Source organism: Oncorhynchus mykiss, chromosome 11, assembly GCF_057628025.1.
Source record: "Oncorhynchus mykiss isolate SJ-2025 chromosome 11, ASM5762802v1, whole genome shotgun sequence".
In the NCBI taxonomy this organism is placed as follows: Eukaryota; Metazoa; Chordata; class Actinopteri; order Salmoniformes; family Salmonidae; genus Oncorhynchus; species Oncorhynchus mykiss.
The window spans coordinates 58,793,323-58,816,848 of record NC_143032.1 but is presented as its reverse complement, the minus strand read 5'-3'; the positions used below and the strand labels follow the sequence as shown (position 1 = coordinate 58,816,848).

Genomic DNA, 23,526 nt, shown 5'->3' with positions numbered 1-23,526 from the left:
ATTGAAAATGTATCAACCCATGCAGGTCTGGATTTGGAGTCCCACTCAAAATTAAAGTGGGAAACCACACTACAGGCTGATCCAACTTTGATGTAATGTCCTTAAAACAAGTCAAAATGAGGCTCAGTAGTGTGTGTGGCCTCTACGTGCCTGTATGACCTCCCTACAATGCCTGGGCATGCTCCTGATGAGGTGGCGGATGGTCTCCTGAGGGATCTCCTCCCAGACCTGGACTAAAGCTTCCGCCAACTCCTGGACAGTCTGGTGCAACCTTGCGTTGGTGGATGGAGCGAGACATGATGTCCCAGATGTGCTCAATTGGATTCAGGTCTGGGGAACGGGCGGGCCAGTCCATAGCATCAATGCCTTCCTCTTGAAGGAACTGCTCACACACTCCGGCCACATGAGGTCTAGCATTGTCTTGCATTAGGAGGAACCCAGGGCCAACCGCACCAGCATATGGTCTCACAAGGGGTCTAAGAATCTCATCTCGGTACCTAATGGCAGTCAGGCTACCTCTGGCGAGCACATGTAGGGCTGTGCGGCCCCCCCAAAGAAATGCCACCCCACACCATGACTGACCCACCGCCAAACCGGTCATGCTGGAGGATGTTGCAGGCAGCAGAACGTTCTCCACGGCGTCTCCAGACTGTCACGTCTGTCACGTGCTCATTGTGAACCTGCTTTCATCTGGGAAGAGCACAGGGCGCCAGTGGCGAATTTGCCAATCTTGGTGTTCTCTGGCAAATGCCAAACGTCCTGCACGGTGTTGGGCTGTAAGCACCACCCTCACCTGTGGACGTAGGGGCCCTCATACCACCCTCATGGAGTCTGTTTCTGACCGTTTGAGCAGACACATGCACATTTGTGGCCTGCTGGAGGTCATTTTGCAGGGCTCTGGCAGTGCTCCTCCTGCTCCTCCTTGCACAAAGGCGGAGGTAGCGGTCCTGCTGCTGGGTTGTTGCCCTCCTACGGCCTCCTCCACGTCTCCTGATGTACTGGCCTGTCTCCTGGTAGCGTCTCCATGCTCTGGACACTGCGCTGACAGACAGACAGATCCTGGATGAGCTGCACTACCTCAGCCACCTGTGTGTGTTGTAGACTCCGTCTCATGCTACCACTAGAGTGAAAGCACCGCCAGCATTCGAAAGTGTCCAAAACATCAGCCAAGAAGCATAGGAACTGAGAAGTGGTCGGTCTGTCACCACCTGCAGAACCACTCCTTTATTGGGGGTGTCTTGCTAATTGCCTATAATTTCCACCTGTTGTCTATTCCATTTGCACAACAGCATGTGAAATTTATTGTCAATCAGTGTTGCTTCCTAAGTGGACAGTTTGATTTCACAGAAGTGTGATTGACTTGGAGTTACATTGTTGTTTAAGTGTTCCCTTTATTTTTTTGAGCAGTGTATATGTCTGGGTTTCAGCATCTACAGGTGGTTTGGCTGAACATCGGACCAGTCTGACGTCCTATTAATCTCGCTCTGTCTCCCCAGGAGTTTTCCTCTTCAGACTTTAGGAGTAACTCTGTGTCCAGTCGAACGCCCACCCCTCCAGGATGCTACTCGCCCCACAGCCCTGTCGACTGCGAGCTGTCTGTCTCCCCCAGGCGCAGGTAAGGACAGTCTCTCACCCATCAGCTCCTCTAGCGATCTACCATGGGGTACACTACACATTTAACAACTCTGTCGAACTAGAAATAATTACGGCTAAGGGTAAATCAAACTCCTATAGCAATTCAGTGGAACATGTAAAAAAAAACGTAAGACTGCAGTGAGGGCAAAAAAGTGTTTGATCCTCTGCTGATTTTGTACGTTTGCCCACTGACAAAGAAATCATAAGTCTATCATTTTAATGGTAGGTTTATTTGAACAGTGAGACAGAATAACAACAAAAAAATCCAGAAAAACGCATGTCAAAAATGCGCTGCAGGATTTGTCCTTCACAGCGTAGTGTGTACCAATTGTTTTCTTGGTGACTTTGGTCCCAGCTGCCTTGAGATCATTGACAAGATCCTCCTGTGTAGTTCTGGGCTGATTCCTCACCGTTCTCATGATCATTGCAACTCCACGAGGTGAGATCTTGCATGGAGCCCCAGGCCGAGGAAGATTGACAGTTATTTTGTGTTTCTTCCATTTGCGAATAATCACACCAACTGTTGCCACCTTCTCACCAAGCTGCTTGGTGATGGTTTTGTAGCCCATTCCAGCCTTGTGTAGGTTTACAATCTTGTCCCTGACATCCTTGGAGAGCTCTTTGGTCTTGGCCATGGTTGAGAGTTTGGATTCTGATTGATTGCTTCTCTGGACAGGTGTCTTTTATACAGGTAACAAACTGAGATTAGTAGCACTCCCTTTAAGAGTGTGCTCCTAATCTCATTTTGTTACCTGTATAAAAGACACCTGGGAGCCAGAAATCTTTCTGATTGAGATGGGGTCAAATACTTATTTCCCTCATTAAAATGCAATTTATAACATTTTTGACATGCGTTTATATGGATTTTTTTGTTGTTATTCTGTCTCACTGTTCAAATAAACCTACCATTTTAAAATTATAGATTGATCATTTCTTTGTCAGTTGGAAAACGTACAAAATCAGCAGGGGATCAACATTTTTTCCCTCACTGTAGCTAACCACAAAAGATGTGGCTGATATTTGCAGCAAATGCTGTCTTGGCACTACAAGTCGGACTCTTTCAATGTGTGTTGGAGGATTCATCTGTGAAATAACCCTGACTTTATCATATTCAGGTTTAGATTGTACCTTACGCTGAGAGTCATTGCTCCCACAGTGCTATTTACTCAACAGTGAAGAAGACCAGCTAGAGGAAAGTAGAGATTCTTCAAACCGGTTCAAATGTTCCTAACAACCTCTCAAGTCATCTGTTTTAGCCATACTCATTGTTCCTTACTCCTGGAGAGGTTGGAGCGTGTCTGTGTGCAGTTCTTTAGGAACCTTTCTATTCTGCTAGGGTTTACTTTGGCTTAGTTACTCTGGCTGCTCCGGCAGGCCCTGTAATGTGACTTGTCAGGATATCAATCAAATCAAACTATTTGTCACATGCGCCGAATACAACAAGTGTAGACTTTACTGTGAAATGCTTACTTACAAGCCCTTAACCAACAGTGCAGTTCAAGAAGAAGAAGACGAAAATATTTACCAACTAGACTAAAAAGAAACACAATAACGAGGCTATACACAGCATTCTGTGTACAGCATTCTCACATAGGTGTTCCTTTTGTCCAGGTGAGAAAGGGCAGTGTGGAGAGCAATTGAGATTGCGTCATCTGTGGATCTTTTGGGGTGGTATGCGAATTGGAGTGGGTCTAGGGTGTCCGGGAGGATGCTGTTGATGTGAGCCATGACCAGCCTTTCAAAGCACTTCATGGCTACGGACGTGAGTGCCACGGGTCGGTAATCATTTAGGAAGGTTACCTTCGCTTCCTTGGGCACAGGGACTATGGTGGTCTGCTTGAAACATGTAGGTATTACAGACTCGGCCAGGGAGAGGTTGAAAATGTCTGAAGACACTTGACAGTTTGTCCACACATGCTTTGAGTACACGTCCTGGTAATCCGTCTGGCCCAGCGGCTTTGTGAACGTTGACCTGTTTAAAGATTTTGTTCACAATGGTTACCAAGAGCGTTTTCACACAGTCATCCAGAACAGCTGGTGCTCTCGTGCATTCTTCAGTGTTGCTTGCCTCGACGCGAGCATAAAAGGTATTTAGCTCGTCTGGTATGCTTGCGACACTGGCCAACTCGCGTCTGGGTTTCCCTTTTGTAGTCAGTAATAGTTTTCAAGCCCTACCACATCCGACTGACGTCAGAGCCGGTATAGTAGGATTCAATCTTAATCCTGTATTGACACTTTGCTTGTTTGATGGTTCGTCTGAGGGAATAGTGGGATTTCTTATAAGTGTCCGGATTAGTCTCCGGCTCCTTGAAGGCGGCAGCTCTAGCCTTTAGCTCTATGCGGATATTGCCTGTAATCCATGGCTTCTGGTTGGGATATGTACGTACAGTCACTGGGGACGACGTCATCGATGCGCTTATTGATGAAACCGATGACTGAGGTGGTGTATTCCTCAATGCCATTGGATGAATCCCGGAACATATTCCAGTCTGTGCTAGCAAATCAGTCCTGTAGTGTAGCATCTGCGTCATCTGACCACTTCCGTATTGAGCGAGACACTGGTACTTCCTGCTTTAGTTTTTGCTTGTAAGCAGGAATCAGGAGGATATAATGGTCAGATTTGCCAAATGGAGGGCGGGGGAGAGCTTTGTATACATCTGTGTGTGGAGTAAAGGTGGTCTAGGATTTATTTTTATTTTTTTCCTTGTTGCACATGTGACAAGCTGGTAAAAATTGGGTAAAACTGATTTAAGCATCAGACCCAGCTCTTACTATTATCCCCCCAAATGTCTTATTTCACTTCCTCCCCTAATTGCCCCCCCCACTCTGTAGTCCCCAGCCTACACACCAAACCCCTACCCCCCCCCCCCCCCTCCCACTCAGCCAATCACAGGCTTAGAGACACCCCCTGAAACGACTCTTTTCTCTCCAGTCCAATGAGTGGCAGTCAAAAGGCACAGCTTTTAGTCCGAAACTCGCTCTTCTCCCGTGTCTGGTGTAGATAAAGATGTGTGCCTTTGCTTGCTGGGTTACCACAGCTTAGGATAGATAGGCGTGCAGCCAGGAACAACTGTTTATCCGAAAGCAAAGATTGGCTAGCTGTAAAGGAATTCTCCTCTCTTTGTTCCCTCATTGTTTCTGAGGTGAGTTGTCTGACTTTTATTGTATTTGGTCATGAGTTTAGGGAACACTGGCTTTGATTTAGTATGTGTTTTTAAATTATAGGAAGCAATGGTAAACAACACCAACGCTCTTATTGTTTTCACTTTGGAGAATGCTGTTGGAGCTGACAGCATCTGTTTTGACTGAGGATTCTTTACCGGCCTGTAATCAGGATATCTCTGTGGCTGTGGAAACATGAAAAGGTGGCTTTTTCCATGAACCTTTTCTAGAGCGGTTTCTTAAATATTTTCAAACTGTTGTAAAAACTTGCAGTACTACATGAAAGCTAGCTGACAATATTATTTTCATGAGTATGCATACATACATTATGATATAGATTAGGCATGTTTCCACTTTCCTCAAGTTATGGCTATTTATGTAACTGATCTCCCTCTATATTGTATTTTGCCATTTGCTGTTCTGACGTGCTTTGCATTTGTGCTCTTAGTACATTTGACCCAGTATTTCCATTGGTTTGAAGATGTGATGTCAATAATAAGTGAAATGGTTTGAGCAGGGTGGAGTGTAGCATGAGTTGGACTTGGAGGGTGTGTTTTGGGAGTCTGTTTTCAATTTGAACCATGTTCTGTGATGTAAAGGGTCTGAGCATTGGGTTCACTTGGAGATTTATTGTCTCGTTGTTTTGCCTTATCCTGTTTCAGCCATGTTACGTCACTGGGAACTAAGTTCCAAATGCTGATGAAAGGCAGGCACAAACTGCAGTCCACACACGTACATTAAATGCTATGAAATAATCTCTCAATCTTGATAGTGCCCCAAACAGGCTTAGCCATGTGAATGATCATTTTTTTCCATGGTATTTTCATAGATTTGACCAGCATAGGAGAAGGCTATATGGTCAATATTTTGGCAGATACACTGTAACCTGGCATATGAGAACAAAGCGCTAGATCCAGCTGATGTGTGTTGGTTGACATCTACTGACAGCTTAGCAGGGATGTTCTGCTCAATTGGCTGCAGGTGAATGGCAACACACCGCACCTGGGGACTTGAAGGTCGGTCTGACCGGTTTTCACTTTTCACACAACCTGACTGACTGAAAGGCTCCCTCCAGGCAAACAATGTTGACTAGAGCATTGTATGGGTGTGTGTGTGTCCGTGTTTACATTTGACTGTCATCTTTCGGGCCATTTCTTTTTTTTTTCTCAGTTGACAGGCGGCGACAAGGATAACAATGGCAACCACACACAGTTACTATGGCATGAATAATAAAGTGAACCACTTTTCCGTTCCACCATCCCAGTAGCTAAGAATGTGCTGCTCATAAACCTGTAAGTGCAGTGCTACTGTGCTGCTGCTAATCTGCTAATTAGCTAGGCATCAGAGAAACTACCCTGAGGTGTCAACTCTCTGTAGACTATTTCCCACCACAAGCACTCCTATTGGTCCAAAGTAGTCACACCATGAATTGTTCTCTTGCTTCAAATCTAAAAGGTGGCCCATTTGGCTCTAGTGGCTTATAAATATAGTGATTGTGTGAGAGGGAGGGATAGTGGTACATGATAGAAATATCACATCTCTGTGATTTTTATTTTTTTTCCATCCAGAAATGTCTGTAGTCAAACAGCAGGATTCCCCACTTTTATTTGGCCAAACATGGCTGCTGTGGTGGTGGGTATCAGGAAAGGTTTAGCCACAGTGCTACTTTACTAGAAATAACATTGGCTTTCTGAAGTCAGCCATTTGCTGGAATGCCCTCACCTCAATACCCAAACACTGCACCAATAATGTATGCTAGTTAGTTGATATCATGGCATCTTCTAAATGATGTCTTCAGCAGGTCGTGCTGTAAGCAGATAGGAAGGTGATACAGCTCCGTTGTGAGTGTGTAGGCTGAGATTAGAGGCTGGTTTGGCGACTTACCTGCAGTATGCAATGTAGACTTTTGGCTTGAAGGTCAGTCACAAAGCTGACTGCTGCCACTGGCTTAATTTCCTCTGGGGTTGTTCCAACTCAAAAAGCACAAGAAAGAGGATTTCAACATCCACCAGCTCAGATTGTTCTGAAATCATTTATTTTAAAAACAAATAAGATTAGCATTCCTGCAACATTATTTTTTTTTAAAAATATAATTGGATCTCTGAAGTTAAGCTAATTGAGTGCATCCAAATGTGCTATTTTTAATAATAGGATTCATATTCAGCAAATATAGTACCTAACATCTTATTTGGACCAAACTTTATTTTTAACAATGAGTAAGACATGAGGAGTCCAAGGGAGTGGTCAAAAGCCACCCACACACTCAACAATGAGTAAATAGTATCAGTTCTCTGTCTGCCAAGTTGTATGTAGCAGCTGCTGGCAGTATTGTTTCCTAATCCTATGTATGTAATGTATTCCCAGTGAATTTGGCTATGTGTCCCCCCCCCCCCCCCTACATATGTAGCTACATAGATGTGACAGATTGTACATGGAGCGTACATAGATATGGATTGGCTGAATAATCTATTGGAGTGGTTACATAATAGGTCATGGCTACATCCCCTCTTTCTCTCCCACAGCAGTTCCAGCTCTGACTTTACCATGCAGAGGTTTGACCGGGATTCAGAGGTCTACAAGATGATCCAGGAGAACAAGGAGTCTCGCACGGCTCCTCGACAGTCCAACACCTTCCGCATGCTACAGGAGGTTCTGGAGGCCGATGAGAAGGGTGAGCAGAGCTTCCCATAAACGCACTCGTCATCACTCTGTCTCTGTGTCAGGCTGCATTTCTGTTGTAATAAACAGCTGTGTGGGACGGAGTGTTTTGCTTTCATCTCCGTCCCGTTTGAGACCAATTTGATGGATCTACGGGATGTCAACTCCGAGGTGGATAGAGGTCATTATGGCAAATTCAACAGAATTTGCCACAATTTACTGAACTGTTTCATACTAAGACAGTTATTTGATATCGATAGATGCATCTGGCCATAACCTGGCCCAGAGCTGACTTAGAGAATTGTTTTTTATGGAGAGCAGTGTGAGTGTTGTTATTTTTACTTTGCTTAAAGGACTGGCAAAGAAAACAAGTGGAGCTGGTATTAAGAGTTTTATGAAGCGATAACGACCAGTGTGTGGACACTGTTCACACCGGGTCATAAACTAGTGGTGTTCAGACAAGCAGTGTCTCCTACCGGATGCACAGACCTGACACAAGGCAGTAAAGAAGAAAAAGTGATGTGATAACCAGGCTGACCGAGGCATAACTCTGCCTTGATTCCCGTGTGTGTGTGTGTGTGTGTGTGTATCCATCTGCTATTTGCTCTGACTGACTGTGCTCTACTTTGTTGTTTTATGCAGAGGCAGCTGTGCGGTTCCCAGGGCTCTCCCCCAAAACCACCCCCCCAAAACCAACATCTCCCGGGGGTGGAGTCCCCAAGTACCACACCTGTGAGAAGTGTGGCATCAGCATTGTGTAAGAGTCCATAATGACACGTCACCTGTTGTGACATGTTTTCTCTGTCCACAGGAGTAACTAGAAGTGTCATTGCGTAACAGATTAATAAGCAACTGACGAATACAAGCTCTGACAATGATAACTTGCCCTAAGGTGCAGGATGTTCCTCATAAACACAGAGGAGCTGAATTAATGAGCCTTCCCGTAGTGTTTGTGTACATAATGTAGAAAGATTAAAAGGTTCCGAAACAATGTTTTCGTTTATGACTGTGTCCATCTGTCTACAGTACACAGGCGGTGCGCATCATGGACGACCGCTTCCGCCACCCAGAGTGCTACACCTGTTCTACACCAGAGTGCGGTCTCAACCTGAAGATGCGAGGTCACTTCTGGGTGGGAGAGGAGATGTTCTGTGAGAAGCATGCCCACGAGAATTACCAGGGCCTGGGCACTGCCCCACGTGCCACCATCTCGCCCCGCCACTGAGGCTCCGTGACACCCAGCTTCCCCTCCCCTGGACCTCTGAGGGCTGGCACCCCACCTCTTACTGACTCACAGCGATAGACCATGGGCTAGGGAACAGGAGTGGGAGCTTCAGATGTTGCAGCTCTATAGCATTCTATAGCATTTAACTATACTCTGCAGTTATAGCATTCAGTTACCTTTCCTGTAATTGGATGAGATTTGGATGGAACATTGTTTTCCCAGGCCCTCCTGGTTTTGGTTCATTGTTAGCTCTAATGTACAGCTGTATCTTATTCAGACCACTTAGTGGGTTACGCCTGCCACATTCACACCAACCTGTTACACAACAGGACTGGTTTCCTGCTGGTGTATGGATCAGATCAATGATGGAGCGTAACATTTAATCCTTTAAATCACATTGAATCTCCTGCTGACCCATTCAGAAGAATGGAAACCAACTCTTCATTTGAATTACATGGTGTCTGAAAAACAAGACAAACTATAAAGGGGGAAATTTCATCTACATCAAAGTTTGTGTGTGTTCAACTTGAGCAAGAGTTCTGGTAATTCCTTTTGAAGTGATGGTTTAATAAGTGCCTGAATTGCTGCCATTTCCCCTGCTACTGGTTTCACTATTGAAAGGTTTTAGTGGATTCATCTCTCCAGCCAGAAGCCTGTTTGTTTTCCTTTTGCAATTTAGTTGGAATGATAAAATACTTACTTGCTTTCTTATTGCTTTTTGTTGGATAAGGGAATATAAAGATACATGTGATATATATAATAAGAATGTTTTGTAAATGTTTCTTTGATAGAACAATATACAGTACCATATTATAGGATGTCAGAAGGCATGTGTGGGCACAGGGTTGCATGACTTGTATATCTTTTTTAGTGTGAAGAGGTTTGCTGATGCTATTACTGTATATTCTGTTTCTTCACAGCAGCACCCAGAGAGCAACACTAGAATGTTATTTTCATGTCACAGTTAATAAAAACACATCAAATTACGGTTGCTCTTTTTTTTACATTTATATATATTTATATAATGCATACACTGAGTATACAAACATTAAGAACACCTGCTCTTTCCATGGCATAGACTAACCTGTTGAATCCAGGTGAAAGCTATGAGCCCTTATGGATGTCACTTGTTAAATCCACTTCAATCAGAAACTGGTTAAAGAAGGATTTTGAAGCCTTGACAGTTGAGACCGTGTGTGTGCCATTCAGAGGATGAATGGGAAATACAAAATATTTAAGTGTCTTTGAACGGGGCATGGTAGTAGGGGCCAGGCACACCGACTTGTGTGTGTCAAGAACTGCAACACTGCTGGGATTTTCATGCTCAGTTTCCCATGTGTATCAAGAATGGTCCACCACCCAAAGGACATCCAGCCCACATGACACACCTGTGAAAAGCGCATGAGTCAACATGTCCCAGCATCCCTTTTCACACCTTTGTTGAGTCCATGCCCTGATGACTTGAGGCTGTTCTGAGAGTAAATGGGGGGGGGGGGGGCTGCTGCAACTCAATATTAGGAATGTGTCCTAATGTTTGGTATAGTGTGTGTGTATAATATATGTATATGCACACGAAAGTTTGGACACCTACTCCAAGGGTTTTTCTTTTTACTATTTTCTACATTGTAGAATAATAGCGAAGACCTCAACTATGAAATAACACATACGGAATCATGTAGTACCAAAAAAGTGTTAAACAAATCCAAATATATTTTGAGATTCTTCAAAGTAGCCACCCTTTGCCTTGACAGCTTTGTGCACTCTTGGCATTCTCTCAACCAGCTTCACATGGAATGCTTTTCCAACAATCTTGAAGGAGTTCCCATATATGTTGAGCACTTGTTGGCTGCTTTTCCTTCACACTGCGGTCCAACTCATCCCAAACCATCTCAATTGGGTGAAGGTCAGGTGAATGTGGAGGCCAGGTCATCTGATACAGCACTCCATCACTCTCCTTCTTAGTCAAATAGCCTTGGAGGTGTGTTTTGGGTCATTGTCCTGTTTAAATAAATGATAGTCGCACTAAGCGCAAATCAGACGGGATGGCTTTTCGCTGCGGTGGTAGACATGCTGGTTAAGTGTGCCTTGAATTCCAAATAAATCACAGGCAGTGTCACCAGCAAAGCACCATCACTCAACCACCTCCATGCTTCACGGTGGGAACCACACACATGGAGATCATCCGTTCACCTACTCTGCGTCTCACAAAGACACGGTGGTTGGAACCAAACATCTAAAAACAGATCTCCACCGGTCTAATGTCCATTGGTCGTGTTTATTGGCCCAAGCAAGTCGCTTCTTCTTATTGGTGGCCTTTAGTAGTGTTTTTTTTTTTTTTGTATTCATCATGAAGGCTTGATTCACGCAGTCTCCTCTGAACAGTTTATGTTGAGATGTCTGTCACTTGAACTCTGTGAAGAATATATTTGGGCTGCAATTTCTGAGGCTGGTAACTCTAATGAACTTATCCTCTGCAGCAGAGGTAATTCTGGGTCTTCCAGAGTTCAGTTTGAAGGCTATAGATCATCCTATAGATGGGGACATCTGGCCTACTGGTGCTACCTCCTGTGTCTCTTTGATGCTTTTAAAAAAGTGTATTGAGTTGAATTGGTAATTTTGTGTTACCTACAGATCCTAAAATGGAGCTCAAGCTTGTAAGTAAATATGTAAGGTATGTAGGCTAAAATATCCTTAGACCTTTTGCATGAACCTTGTAACCATGACTATATATGACCTACAGTACATGGATGAACAGTGATGCCAGGTCTGTGAGAGCCAGAAATCTTGCTTGTTTGTAGGTGACGAAATACTTATTTTCCACCATAATTTGCAAATAAATGAATTAAAAATCCTACAATGTGATTTTCTAGATTTTTTTTCTCATTTTTTCTGTCATAGTTGAGGTGAACCTATGATGAAAATGACAGGCCTCATCTTTTTAAGTGGGAGAACTTGCACAATTGGTGGCTGACTAAATACTTTTTTGCCCCACTGTACATGGATGAACAGTGATGCAAATCTAATGGAAATTCACATTATCTTACCTCCAAATAAAAACGTGAATCTCAATGAGTCAAATGAAATATCTGATTTTATGATCCCACACATAAAATGGCTGTGACTTGAGGGCACTAAGCTTTAAAGCACTACTTTGGGCACGACAAGCACAGAGTCTGCTCAGTCTGTCATTTATGCTTACGACTGTTTTTCACAGGTTCTGCTGTTTTATTTTTCTTCCAGAAGGGGGCCACATTGTCACACAAGTCTGCACTGTACTGAGGCTGTCCAAGTATCATCCATGGTTTGTATCCTACGGGAGTTGATAACGTAGTATCGTAATTCCGTGTTGTAGGTGTTGTAAAAAAAACGCTTAAGTAAATCATTTTAAAAGAACAACTACTTCACAAAAGTGGATACAATCCAATACATTAAAATATTGTAAGCTATCGTACTTTTTACTGATTTCTCTCCCTGTAGGTTTGTCAAGGAAGTCAGTCCTCAGCAGCCTCAATGCTGACTCTACCACTAGATGTCGTTGCTTCCTCAAGAAAGGAACAACATCAGACTTCATGATGATGCAGTACAGGAGTAGTCTAGTAGTTTGTGTTTAGTATTAATTACACTGTAATGTTTTCCTCACTATTGGAGTTTTGCCTCCACTGATAGTAACGATAAGATGATTGGTACCTTATTTTCTTGAATATACTGTAACTAATACACTTGTTTCATCACGTCTTTACAAACCTGTGATTGTATTCACCTCTTTGAAGACGACGGTGCTCATTGTATTGTTGTAATGTGAGGTTGGGAAGTGCCAGTGGAAATGCCCAAGAGGGATCATCACATTCCTCCTCCAACCTGACCTCACTTCCACCCAATCTCTTTCAAAACTGAATCTCTCTTCTTCTCTCCTCAGATCAATAGCTTCTCAGCCAGTCCCTCCACCTTTCCTTTCCTCCATTCCCCCTCTCACCATATTCAACCTGGAATGGAGTCCAGACGTGGAACAGAGAGAGAGATTGCTTGCACCGCTATACGAGCTAGGGAGAAAATAAAGCGAGGGGAAAGGGTTATGCAGAGAGAATGTTGGAACAACATTAAAGTTAGTCTGGATGCCATTAAATACAATTTGATGTAATGTGCAGTTTGGGACGTGACATTTTAAATGGAAACTGTGCTCTCCAGATGAGAGAGATTTGGGGGCTGGGGAGTGGGAGTTGGAAGGGGGGTGTTGTACTTGAAGCCTTATTTAATGGCTTGGATAAACAGCCCTCTGTTTCATCGCTGAGCAGGCGCCCAACCACTCTTTCTGATTTCCTTAAGCAATCATGCTGGCTCTCTGAGCCTGCTCCAGTGTACAGTATCACATACAGGAATAACAAACGGGGGGTCTGAAGGGTGGGTCAGAGCACACTACACCATTGTACGACGGGACATGCTAGCACGACTTGAGGTGCCTGCGTTTTGGATATGTCTGTGAGTACATGTCACCCCCAATTGCACCAAGACCCATTTCAAATAATCTTCTGGTTCACCTTTTCATATTTCAAAATGCTCTCCAGATTTGAAACGCTAAGGTTTCATTCCTCCACTGCCTCTCATATATCAGAAAGTATTTTTAAACATAAATCTGTGGAGTGCAGCACTATTGGGATTATTTCATAGACAAGGTCAGACTTGTTGAAATTGAGGCCTGTACTGTAGGGATTTTACAGTCAAATGTATTTTTTGGAGTGTTCAAAATTGTTTTAGGATACAAAAAGTCTTACCAGGCGGTATCTAATTTTGTTCTTTCTTTCAGGAAAAAATAGCATTTTCGAGTAGGCGGAATTGTAATGACATTGCCATGGAATTTTGATGTCAACACATGAGGATCAATACGCATCACTGCACAGCTTGATAGTCAACCTTGAAAGCAACAGGAAAAAATGTATTATCTGCATTTAGCTGTACTTAACTGTACTTCTTCCACCTGCATCAGAGTGATGCATCTGTTTTAAGATAAGCGATTGCTATAGTTGTGCTTACACTGATTTGGATGATGAGCTAAAGCAGGCACTTTCATTAACAATGGGCACAAGCATTACTTGGGGCTGTAATGTTATGAAAACCATGCCATGAACTAAATCACAACTACAGACTGAAAGTAGAAGTGTCCATCGATTGCAATGACCAGTGGTGTAGTAAGTATCACTGCTTGTTCGATGCCTTTCTTTCTTTTTGGTTGTTTACAGCATACAGTGGCCAACGGATAAGGACCCATAATATTGCTTGCTATAGCAACAGGCAATTGGCGGTAGCAGTACAGTCATTAACATGCAGCTTTGTTTGCCATAAAAGCAATGTTATTTCAGTTGCAAAAATGCAGTCATGTATAGACCTCTGAATCAAATTAGACAGTGACCCTGGCCCCTGCACTAAACAGGCCAGGGTCCGGGTGCAACAGTGACCCTGCTGAGCTGACTTATCTAGGCAGGCTGATCTAGACTCCTCTGGCCCTGACCTCAGCTTCTAACATGATAGCTTCAGCGCGGTTCTCTCATAACATTATGGCCTCACTACATTCTTCCTAAAGCTGGGATAAGTTGATTTATGTGAATCTGATCTCTCATGATGGGTAAATAGTTCAGTAAATCCTCTTGTGATGTTAGAAACAAATCATCTGTCAACAAGAAACTCTCAAAGGTTCACTGAATTTCTTTGCTCTAACAACTGATGTGCTCATTGAAGCCAACACCTTTTCCAGTCTATAACCTGCTTGCATGCAAGATCTTTGGTGGATTGAAGTCAACAGCAAACTTGCCAATGTTTTCTAGTTCCCAAAGTGTGGTCAGTGGAAGATATGAATGGTCAACTTCTTCTAGCTGCATGTGTTGAAATCCAGTAGCAAGGCAAATCCCTGTATGTTGGCCTATACAGTGTATACACTGAGTGTACAAAACATTAGGAACATCTTCTTAATATATATCTTCTTGATACAAGGTATCAAAAGCGTTCTACAGGGATACTGGCCCATGTTGACGCCAATGCTTCCAACATTTGTGTGGTTGGCTGGATGTCCTTTGGGTGGTGGACATTCTTGATACACACGGGAAACTTGAGCGTGAAAAACCCAGCAGTGTTGCAGTTCTTGACACACTCAAGCCGGTGTGCCTACTACTACCCTGTTCAAAGGCACTTAAATATTTTGTCTCAATTGTCTCAGGGCTTAAAAATCATTTAACCTGTCTGCCCCCCCCCCCCCCCTTAACAAGTTCCATCAATAAAGCATCATCGTTTCACCTGGATTCACCTGGTCAGTCTATGTCAGGTGTTTCTAATGTTTTGTACACTCAGTGTATGATCTACTGGCAAGAATATGCCAGCAACAAGGGATCATGCATAATCAAATTCATTTTCATCAAAATGCTGTGGTCAGTCAAGAGCCACTTCTAAAATTAGGTAATTTGCAAGTTTCTGTTATCGATTCATCCTCTAAAGATCTTGATAAACATAACAATACCATACATTTAAAGACAAAATATTGCATTTAAACTGTACTTTAGAGTAGGAAACACTGCAGTATATTAATTATCTATTTGATGTAACCTAAAAAGTGATATGTGAATACTGTATTAATTCAAATGAAAATATAAATTGTAATTGTTAAATACATTAACAAAGACTTGTCTATGACTATTGATATAATATTGATGTTTCAGTTATCCTTTAAATCTTAGGACCTTATTTCTTTACAAATGGACAGTTTTGGCACCCGAAAATATCCTTCAATTGCAGATCCACTTTCAGACCGACAGCTGGCTGACTGCCTGTTATTCTAAAAATTGATAGCAACCCAGTGAAACTGCCAAAGATAAGCTGCGCTAGGACCCCGAGGATCATCGCATAGCCGGCGACGGAATGGCCGCACTTGCTGTAGTAAGTACATTTGCGTGTGACAGAGTGGCAAGCAAAACCGCTAGATTTTGGGAATTACCAAGGAGCCGACCAGGACGCGCTTTGTCGTTTTTCAAATGAACTAATTTACTTTCAGATAAAGTTTCATTTAAATTGACACATGGAGAACTTAAATCTTGAAGATCCGGAATGGCAAACTTTGTTGAATGCCTTGAGAACATCGTGCCAAAACGAATTCCTAAATCTATGAATTAAACTAAAGCAGAGGGCAGCAGATGTTATTAAACTGAGCTAAGGATTTGATCAAAACCACTGGAATAACGGAGTTTGGATATAGCCTAGGTTTGGACATATAAAGGTAGGCTAATCAAATTCTAATTGTGACAATCCGACCCAGAGTTGGAGGAATGCATCAGGGAGGTACAAATTTACGGGCAATTGGACAAATACGTAATTTTTTTTATCGCGAAACATCAACTTTCAAGTAGAGTTTTAGTTCAGGACAACTCGATTACAGTGAGTTTTACCGTGATTTCTCAAGCCACATCTACAGTAGGACTGTGAATATTGGGAGTGCAAAATACTGGGAATGCCTTTTTACCAGTAAGTTTCGAGCATCTTTTAATAGGAACTAAACGGATATTAGCAACTTGTTACACATTTGTAAAAATACGTTTGTTCTTCCTGTCATCGCCCCAGGAACCTTCGTGGTGGAGAAATGGGATGACAAGGGGACAGCTGAGGTGAGACTGATAAGGACAATGGTTGTGCCCGGCGTTGGCATCCCGCTCCTGGGGCGTCTGTTGCTGATGCTGGTCCTGTTGTCTGCCTCTGAGTCGAGGCTCACTCAAGCATGTTCTGGGCTCATCATTACGGGCTGCAGCTGTACAGATGAACGTTCCAAAGCCCACGCCACTACGCCGTACCGGAAAAGAGTCAGCTGCGACAGCGAAGAACGTTCTGAAACTCCAGATCCGGGTCTGCTCCCTAACGGGACCGTTACTTTGTAAGTCATCTTTTTTTTTTTTACCGATTAAAACTGTGAGTTTAAAATACAGTAGGCCAGTGGGCAATACAAATGTAGTTATTCAAAACTGTGACCGAGGAGATGGGGACTGGGCCTCATGATTGTCCAAACACTGTAGACAGATCATGATGAAAATATCAAACAATGTTGATATTCTGCATGTTCATTGAGAAACTATTTTGGTCTTTATTAAATCCCAGAACTGAGTAAGAGAAAAACATATCAATGGACACTATTCTCTCAATATGAGGAAATCATTCTCGAGGATGACAGAAGGGCGAAGTGCAAATATTTAAATGGGTTATGGGAAACTCTCTACCTTGGGCTTGGGGTATAGTTTAAATTGTGGCACCCAATACATCTTAACAGTTCTATACACTGACTATAATTGAATATAGGAGGCGGGTAGTCTAGCAGTTATGAGCATTGGGCCAGTAACCAAAAGTTTGCTGGTTTGAATCCCAGAGGCAACTATGTGGGGAAAAACTGCCGATGTGCCTTTGAGCAAGGCACTTAACCCTAATTTCTCCTGTAAGTTGCTCTGGATAAGAATGTCTGCTAAATGACTAACATTTAAATATACACATGGAGACAATACATTACACCTTTGTGTTGTATGCTGATAAACCCTCCAAAACTGACCTTGTATTCTTAGTTCTACTGGTATTTAATGACTGGTTGAGGTAATGGACATGTTTTTGGCCCATGAGCGCCAGAAGTTTATACACTGGCATAGTAACAGAGCTGAAAGCTCAAACCCAGAGTCAGTTGTGTCTCTGAAAAGCACAGTGCAGGGGGTCTGGACCTGTGTCGATCCTGACGGCAGACTTTGTGAAGTAAAGCTGTCATCTGCCCCTGCCCCTTTGACACAACTCTGTCGCTTTAAATATGATTCTGACCCAAGGAAACACACTGGGTTTCAGTGTCCCCCTCCCTCCCCGCTCCCCACACCCACCCCACAATCCAGCTGACTTTGCCTTGCTAAACTAGGATAAACAGAAACACATTTCTACTCTTTTTATCCTCCCTCTCTGTGCTTTAATGGCAGCTTGGCTCCTACCTTTAATACCATAACATTCCAGCAATCTCAGGCAGCCACCTCACTTCTCTTCAGGAAGGAAGGCTGACCGACCGCTGTCCAGCTAATGGTGAGACCTAGCACTGTTGTCTGCCATTTCCAACATCCTGTAGCACTGTTAGTCTGATAGACTATTCATGTGTGGCTGACAATCTGAATTCGTATGATTGATGTGTTTATTCACCAATAAATCAAGGGAAATGTAGTCATGGCTTACACTACCTCACTCCATTCCAGAGAAGAATGGCTCTTAATAGGAGGTAAAGAGATTGTAGTTGCTGTAAGATAAGATACACCTACACAGTCTTCTGAGCTGCTGTATATATGCACATGTGAAGCTGCTACCAAAAACCCCAGCCCTTCACAGAACACTCAAAGGTTCAAGCTGATTGAACCATTTTCCAAGGTACCCTGCTTCTCCACAATCCCACAATGCTCCTCCTCTCTGACCCAGTGGGAGCAGCACTCGCCTACACATGGGCGTAGTAAAACCCCAAACTGGCCCATCGGCGCAATGCAAAGGAGGCACAGCCCGAGGGAGCCCAAGGCGGCCCGCCGTCCATTTATAGGCCTTGTGTTTCTGCTTAATAAAGGCAGCATAAACATCTGGAGAACACATTTCTCAGAACCAGAAGAGAGGAAAGAATAACAAAAATAGCCTGGGTGGCAGCGGTGGAGGTGATTGAAGATAATCTCACATCCCTGTACCTACCGTACTTATTTCACTTTATTTGTTTTCCTACACATGTTTAGCATACTGTGACGCTTTTATGAGGCTGTGTACTAGGAGCAAACAATGACGTCCCAATCCCCTGTGAAAAACTGTCATAAGCCATCCTTACCATTTCTGTACTGAAATACGATGTGGCTGGTAAGGTCATTTGCCAGAGAGCTTTCAATGAATTGCTCCATACGCTCATACTCTCATCGTCGCTCATGACATTAGAGCCAGATGTGGAATGTGAGAAGTTGTGTTGATATTCTTGTTATTCCTGGCATTCCGAAGTCTTTACAAACTGTATCCCAGGTACAGTAGGGGGGCTCAACTTCAGCTCAGCTTGCTCTGCATCATCCCCTCCCTAGATCGGGTGCCCTGTCACCCAGTTCTGCTGCCCCTCTTACTTACTTACTGACTGACTTTATTGTCCCCATGGGGAAATTTTGTTGCAGTGTCATGTACATGTTTAAAGTGGCGTTTAAATACAAAACAAAATTGACAATGCAACTTTCATAACAGTTACATACCAATAAAACATTTGGAAAAACATTACTGAGTTGATAGGAACAGTAGCCCGAGCTATTTAGGAGGGATATCACACCTGGCACAAATGATTGTCTAGTTCTGTTTTTCCTGCTGAGGGGTGCCCTATACCTGCGCCCAGAGGGAAGTAGTTCAAAGTCCGGGTACAGGAGGTGGCTTGGGGCTAAAATGATTTTGTGAGCCTTAAAGACCTTAAAGATCTTATCCAGGCCTGTCTGTTTGACTCCAAGTACCTTGCTTGCTGTGGTGATAATCCTTCTCAGCATATTTCTCTGGCTGACAGTGGCATTGCCAAACCAACAAACAATACAAAAAGTTTAAATACTGTCAATGAAGGATTTGTAAAACAGAGTCAGTATAGTACAGTCAACATTAAAAGATTGCAGCTTTTTGAGAAAGTACAGTCTCTGTTTGCTCATTTTGTAGATCAGGTCTGTACATTTACTCAACCGAAGCTTATTGTCCAAGAGGACACCCAGGTATTTGTATTCCTCTACGATCTCTATGTTCTGACCTCTGATAGATGTTGCAGAGGTAGGTGTTGTACACTTCCTGAAGTCTATGCACATCTCTTTGGTCTTGTTGGTATTGAGGACCAAGTGTGATTCCTCACACCACTCTACAAAGTCATCTAGGACCGGGCCATGATGTTCCTCGTCATCATGCAACAGGCTGATCAAGGCAGTGTCATCAGCGAACTTAACGAGGTGTCTGTCAGGATGGGAACTAGTACAACTATTAGTGTACAGGAGTGGGGACAAAACACATCCCTGAGGAAAGCCTGTGTTGGTATTGCGTATGTCCGACACGTGGGGACCTATTTTGACTCGCTGTGAGCATTGGCTCAGGAAGTCCAACAGCCACAAAACCAGCCCCCCATCTAAGGAGAAGTCCCAAATGAGTCTCTGTGCCAGAATGTAGGGCTGGATTGCATTGAAGGCAGAGGAAAAGTCAACAAACAGAACCCTAACATGGGATTTGGCACCCTCTAGATGTCTATAGACCATGTTAAGGAGGGTAAGAATGGCATCATCAACTCCTCTGCTGGGCTGATAGGCAAACGGAAATGGGTCGAGAAGCTTCTGGGTGACGCTGAGAATATGACAAGTTTCTCAAGGCATTTCATTACTAAGGATGTCAAGGCGACATCTGACCCTCTCCTGGGTCAGGTTAGATTCATGTTCTCCTCCATGGCTCCATGCAGCCAGTCGTGGGCAGGGCTATGGGTCTTGGGGACACCAGGCCTGGCTGCTACGTGTAATACACAACAGCTGGCCCCCATGAACATTCCAGCTGAGGCCCCTCAGCCCATGGGAAATCCCAACAGGGGTTTGTTTATTAAAAGTATTAGTTGGATGTTTGTTGTGCCTGTGGACCATAAAGGAACAAACAGTTAGCCTAACACTGCCACCTCCTCCTCTGACTCCCCATACCTTGTGGGCATTGGATTGGTTTAATAATGTGTAGGCAATTGAGACCAATTTGATTAAAGTATATCAGACAGCATTGGATATCCTCCATTATGTTAAAAGATTTTAGAAGGCTGCACTTTGGTAGATGTTTTAGTGACTTTCAACTTGTCAGCAGTGCACAGTTACACAATTGTATTCGAAGGCTTTCTCCATGAGTTAGTCATCTTTCCCCCTTTTCCCTCATTCTATCTATCTATCCCTCCCTCCACACCCCTCTATCTTGAGTTCATCCACACGCAGTAACTCTCAACATAAATATTTAGCTGTATTGGTAGGACACTGCCATGTCTAAAAGCCTTCCAGATGTGGGCCTGCGCAGGGCTGTGTTTATGGCTAATTACGCATGGCTGATAGCAGGGTGAGAGAGAGGGAAAGGGAAAGGGAGAGAAGAGGTAGGACAAAGGGAGAAAATAGAGAGAGGGAGAATAGAGGGAGAGGCTGAGGCTGAGTCTACAGGCTTGGCAGGCTGTTCAGAGGGATGTGGCCCAGGAGGCTGACTGCTCCCCAGTCTCTTTTTCTCTCTCTGCCTACCAGACCTCAGGCACTGTGGGAAGAGCCAGAGAAGAGACTGAATCTATAGTATAGTTTTGAAACAGTAGCATTTCATTAAAGGTACTTTGATGTTAACCATCCTCCCCTACACTGTAATAATGTTTAAATAGTATTTATTTATTTATTTTGCTAAATAGTAGGACTAAATGTTGAATACATTTTTTGTGTGCGTGTGCGTGTGTATGTGCGTGTGTTAGTATTGCTATCTAGTTTAGTACTTTGTAAAGGATACAGAGAAGCTGAGGTTACACATCCCATTTCCTTTAGCAAGGTCTGGAGAACCATGAAGCCTCTGTCTCTAATAATTAACAACAATGTAGCACTGAGGTGGGGAAACCACTTCTTCAGTGGGAGGGAGTGTGCTGTCTATAAGACTGGGTGGTTATAATTTATGCTTTCATAAAAGTCAAAACCTCTCCCCTCTTTTGACATTTGTTTTCACTGTTGCCTGTTACTGATGACCTTGGTCCAGTAATTGCCAACCCTAAGGAGTGGGCGCAGATGCGAGGGGTGGCAGGCTGGGCGGCACCAGTGCCTGTCCTTGGCCGTCAGCAGGCACTGAGAGGAATGTGGAGCAGCAGGACAACCCCTCAGACAGCTGCAGAGTGGCTGCTCTCTGCCTGCGTGGGCGCAGTAGGGCCTGGGTCCTGTCCATACACCACTGTCTATATAGATTCTCATGGGAGTGTTAGAGTGTCTCCCATCCATTCATCAGACAAAAGCTCTGTGGCCTCATCAGCAAAAAGCCCTAGCACAAACAGACAGGTGACCAGTAGGTATATCTTGGATGGCATACTCAACCAATCGTCTTGATGGATCACTGAGAACTCAGATGTATCAGTAAATGCATACTGAATGATAAACTATCTAGACATAAGAGTTTTGTTTAATTCATCTGGCTTCAAAGCGGAGACCTTTAATTGACTTTGTCACAGCAGGCCTATATATAGCAATATGATATGCCTGTCTTTTATAGTTTATAGCCATCTTGTCATCTCCCACATTGGGATCTTGGGAGTGGGGTGGGCCGTGTGTGGTTATCAAAAGGACTAACAGATGTGCCATTGGTTTGTGTTGGGTCTGTGAGTCAGTATGTGTTGAGATGGGAGTATGTCGATGAAATGTCCCAACAGCCATCTTATCAGCAGTGAGAATTCCAATAGCTTTGAGTTGTGGAGCGCTCATAGCACACAGGCATTCCTGCTGGGAGAGGGTTTATTTATGTGGGGAAAGGTGTTGAAAGGAGGGGAGTGGGCTCTCTTCTGTTCGCAGATGTTAGGTGGGGCACTGGTCAGCAATGAGTAAAAAACAAAAACAAAGGCCTGACACTGGATGCCCAGGGCACTATGAACAGCCTCAGCACCTGTCAATGTCACACATACCCAGGACCCCTGCCTGCCTGAGAGGTCAAGTTAAAAGTCACAGATGAAACAAATATTATTTGATATCTAATGTGTGTCCATTCAACTTTGGTTTTAGAAGTGTGGGGGACATAACCTGGCAGGGGGGTCCTCCCTCAGAATTTTTCGGGGCATCTAAAGCTAATTTCCTGCATTTCTGCTAGGGCTGTTCCCGACTTGAACAAATCTTGGTCCACCATGAATAGTCTTTTCTTTCAACCAATCAAATTTTAAAATGTGTATTTTTCTATACAGTGCCTTGCAAAAGTATTCGGCCCCCTTGAACTTTGCGACCTTTTGCCACATTTCAGGCTTCAAACATAAAGATATAAAACTGTATTTTTTTGTGAAGAATCAACAACAAGTGGAACACAATCATGAAGTGGAACGGCATTTATTGGATATTTCAAACTTTTTTAACAAATCAAAAACTGAAAAATTGGGCCTGCAAAATTATTCAGCCCCTTTACTTTCAGTGCAGCAAACTCTCTCCAGAAGTTCAGTGAGGATCTCTGAATGATTCAATGTTGACCTAAATGACTAATGATGATAAATACAATCCACCTGTGTGTAATCAAGTCTCCGTATAAATGCACCTGCATTGTGATAGTCTCTGAGGTCCGTTAAAAGCGCAGAGAGCATCATGAAGAACAAGGAACACACCAGGCAGGTCCGAGATACTGTTGTGAAGAAGTTTAAAGCCGGATTTGGATACAAAAAGATTTCCCAAGCTTTAAACATCCCAAGGAGCACTGTGCAAGCGATAATATTGAAATGGAAGGAGTATCAGACCACTGCAAATCTACCAAGACCTGGCCGTCCCTCTAAACTTTCAGCTCATACAAGGAGAAGACTGATCAGAGATGCAGCCAAGAGGCCCATGATCACTCTGGATGAACTGCAGAGATCTACAGCTGAGGTGGGAGACTCTGTCCATAGGACAACAATCAGTCGTACATTGCACAAATCTGGCCTTTATGGAAGAGTAGCAAGAAGAAAGCCATTTCTTAAAGATATCCATAAAAAGTGTTGTTTAAAGTTTGCCACAAGCCACCTGGGAGACACACCAAACATGTGGAAGAAGGTGCTCTGGTCAGATGAAACCAAAATGGAACTTTTTGGCAACAATGCAAAACGTTATGTTTGGCGTAAAAGCAAC

At 43.6% G+C, this 23,526-nt stretch overlaps 2 protein-coding genes across 9 annotated transcripts in view; both read left to right on the top strand.

The window, feature by feature from the left end:
- LOC110536030 (PDZ and LIM domain protein 2) overlaps positions 1–9,666 on the top strand; it is a 59,799-nt gene extending 50,133 nt beyond the window's left edge. For 3 of the 5 annotated variants that reach the window (XM_021621528.3, XM_021621529.3, XM_090190638.1), the window contains 4 exons: positions 1,497–1,615; positions 7,320–7,468; positions 8,098–8,212; positions 8,482–9,666. In XM_021621528.3, the coding sequence (XP_021477203.1) occupies positions 1,497–1,615; positions 7,320–7,468; positions 8,098–8,212; positions 8,482–8,680 (582 nt within the window). In that variant the 3' untranslated portion in view covers positions 8,681–9,666. The remainder of the gene's footprint in view (positions 1–1,496; positions 1,616–7,319; positions 7,469–8,097; positions 8,213–8,481) is intronic. The other 2 variants (XM_021621530.3, XM_090190637.1) reach the window with 1 other exon arrangement.
- A 5,789-nt stretch (positions 9,667–15,455) lies between these two features.
- adgra2 (adhesion G protein-coupled receptor A2) overlaps positions 15,456–23,526 on the top strand; it is a 55,151-nt gene continuing 47,080 nt past the window's right edge. The window contains exons 1-2 of one of the 4 annotated variants that reach the window (XM_036935864.2): positions 15,465–15,598; positions 16,277–16,583. In XM_036935864.2, coding sequence (XP_036791759.2) covers positions 16,339–16,583 — 245 coding nt within the window. In that variant the 5' untranslated portion in view covers positions 15,465–15,598; positions 16,277–16,338. Of the gene's footprint in view, positions 16,584–23,526 lie in introns of all 4 variants that reach the window. The other 3 variants (XM_036935863.2, XM_021621527.3, XM_090190636.1) reach the window with 3 other exon arrangements.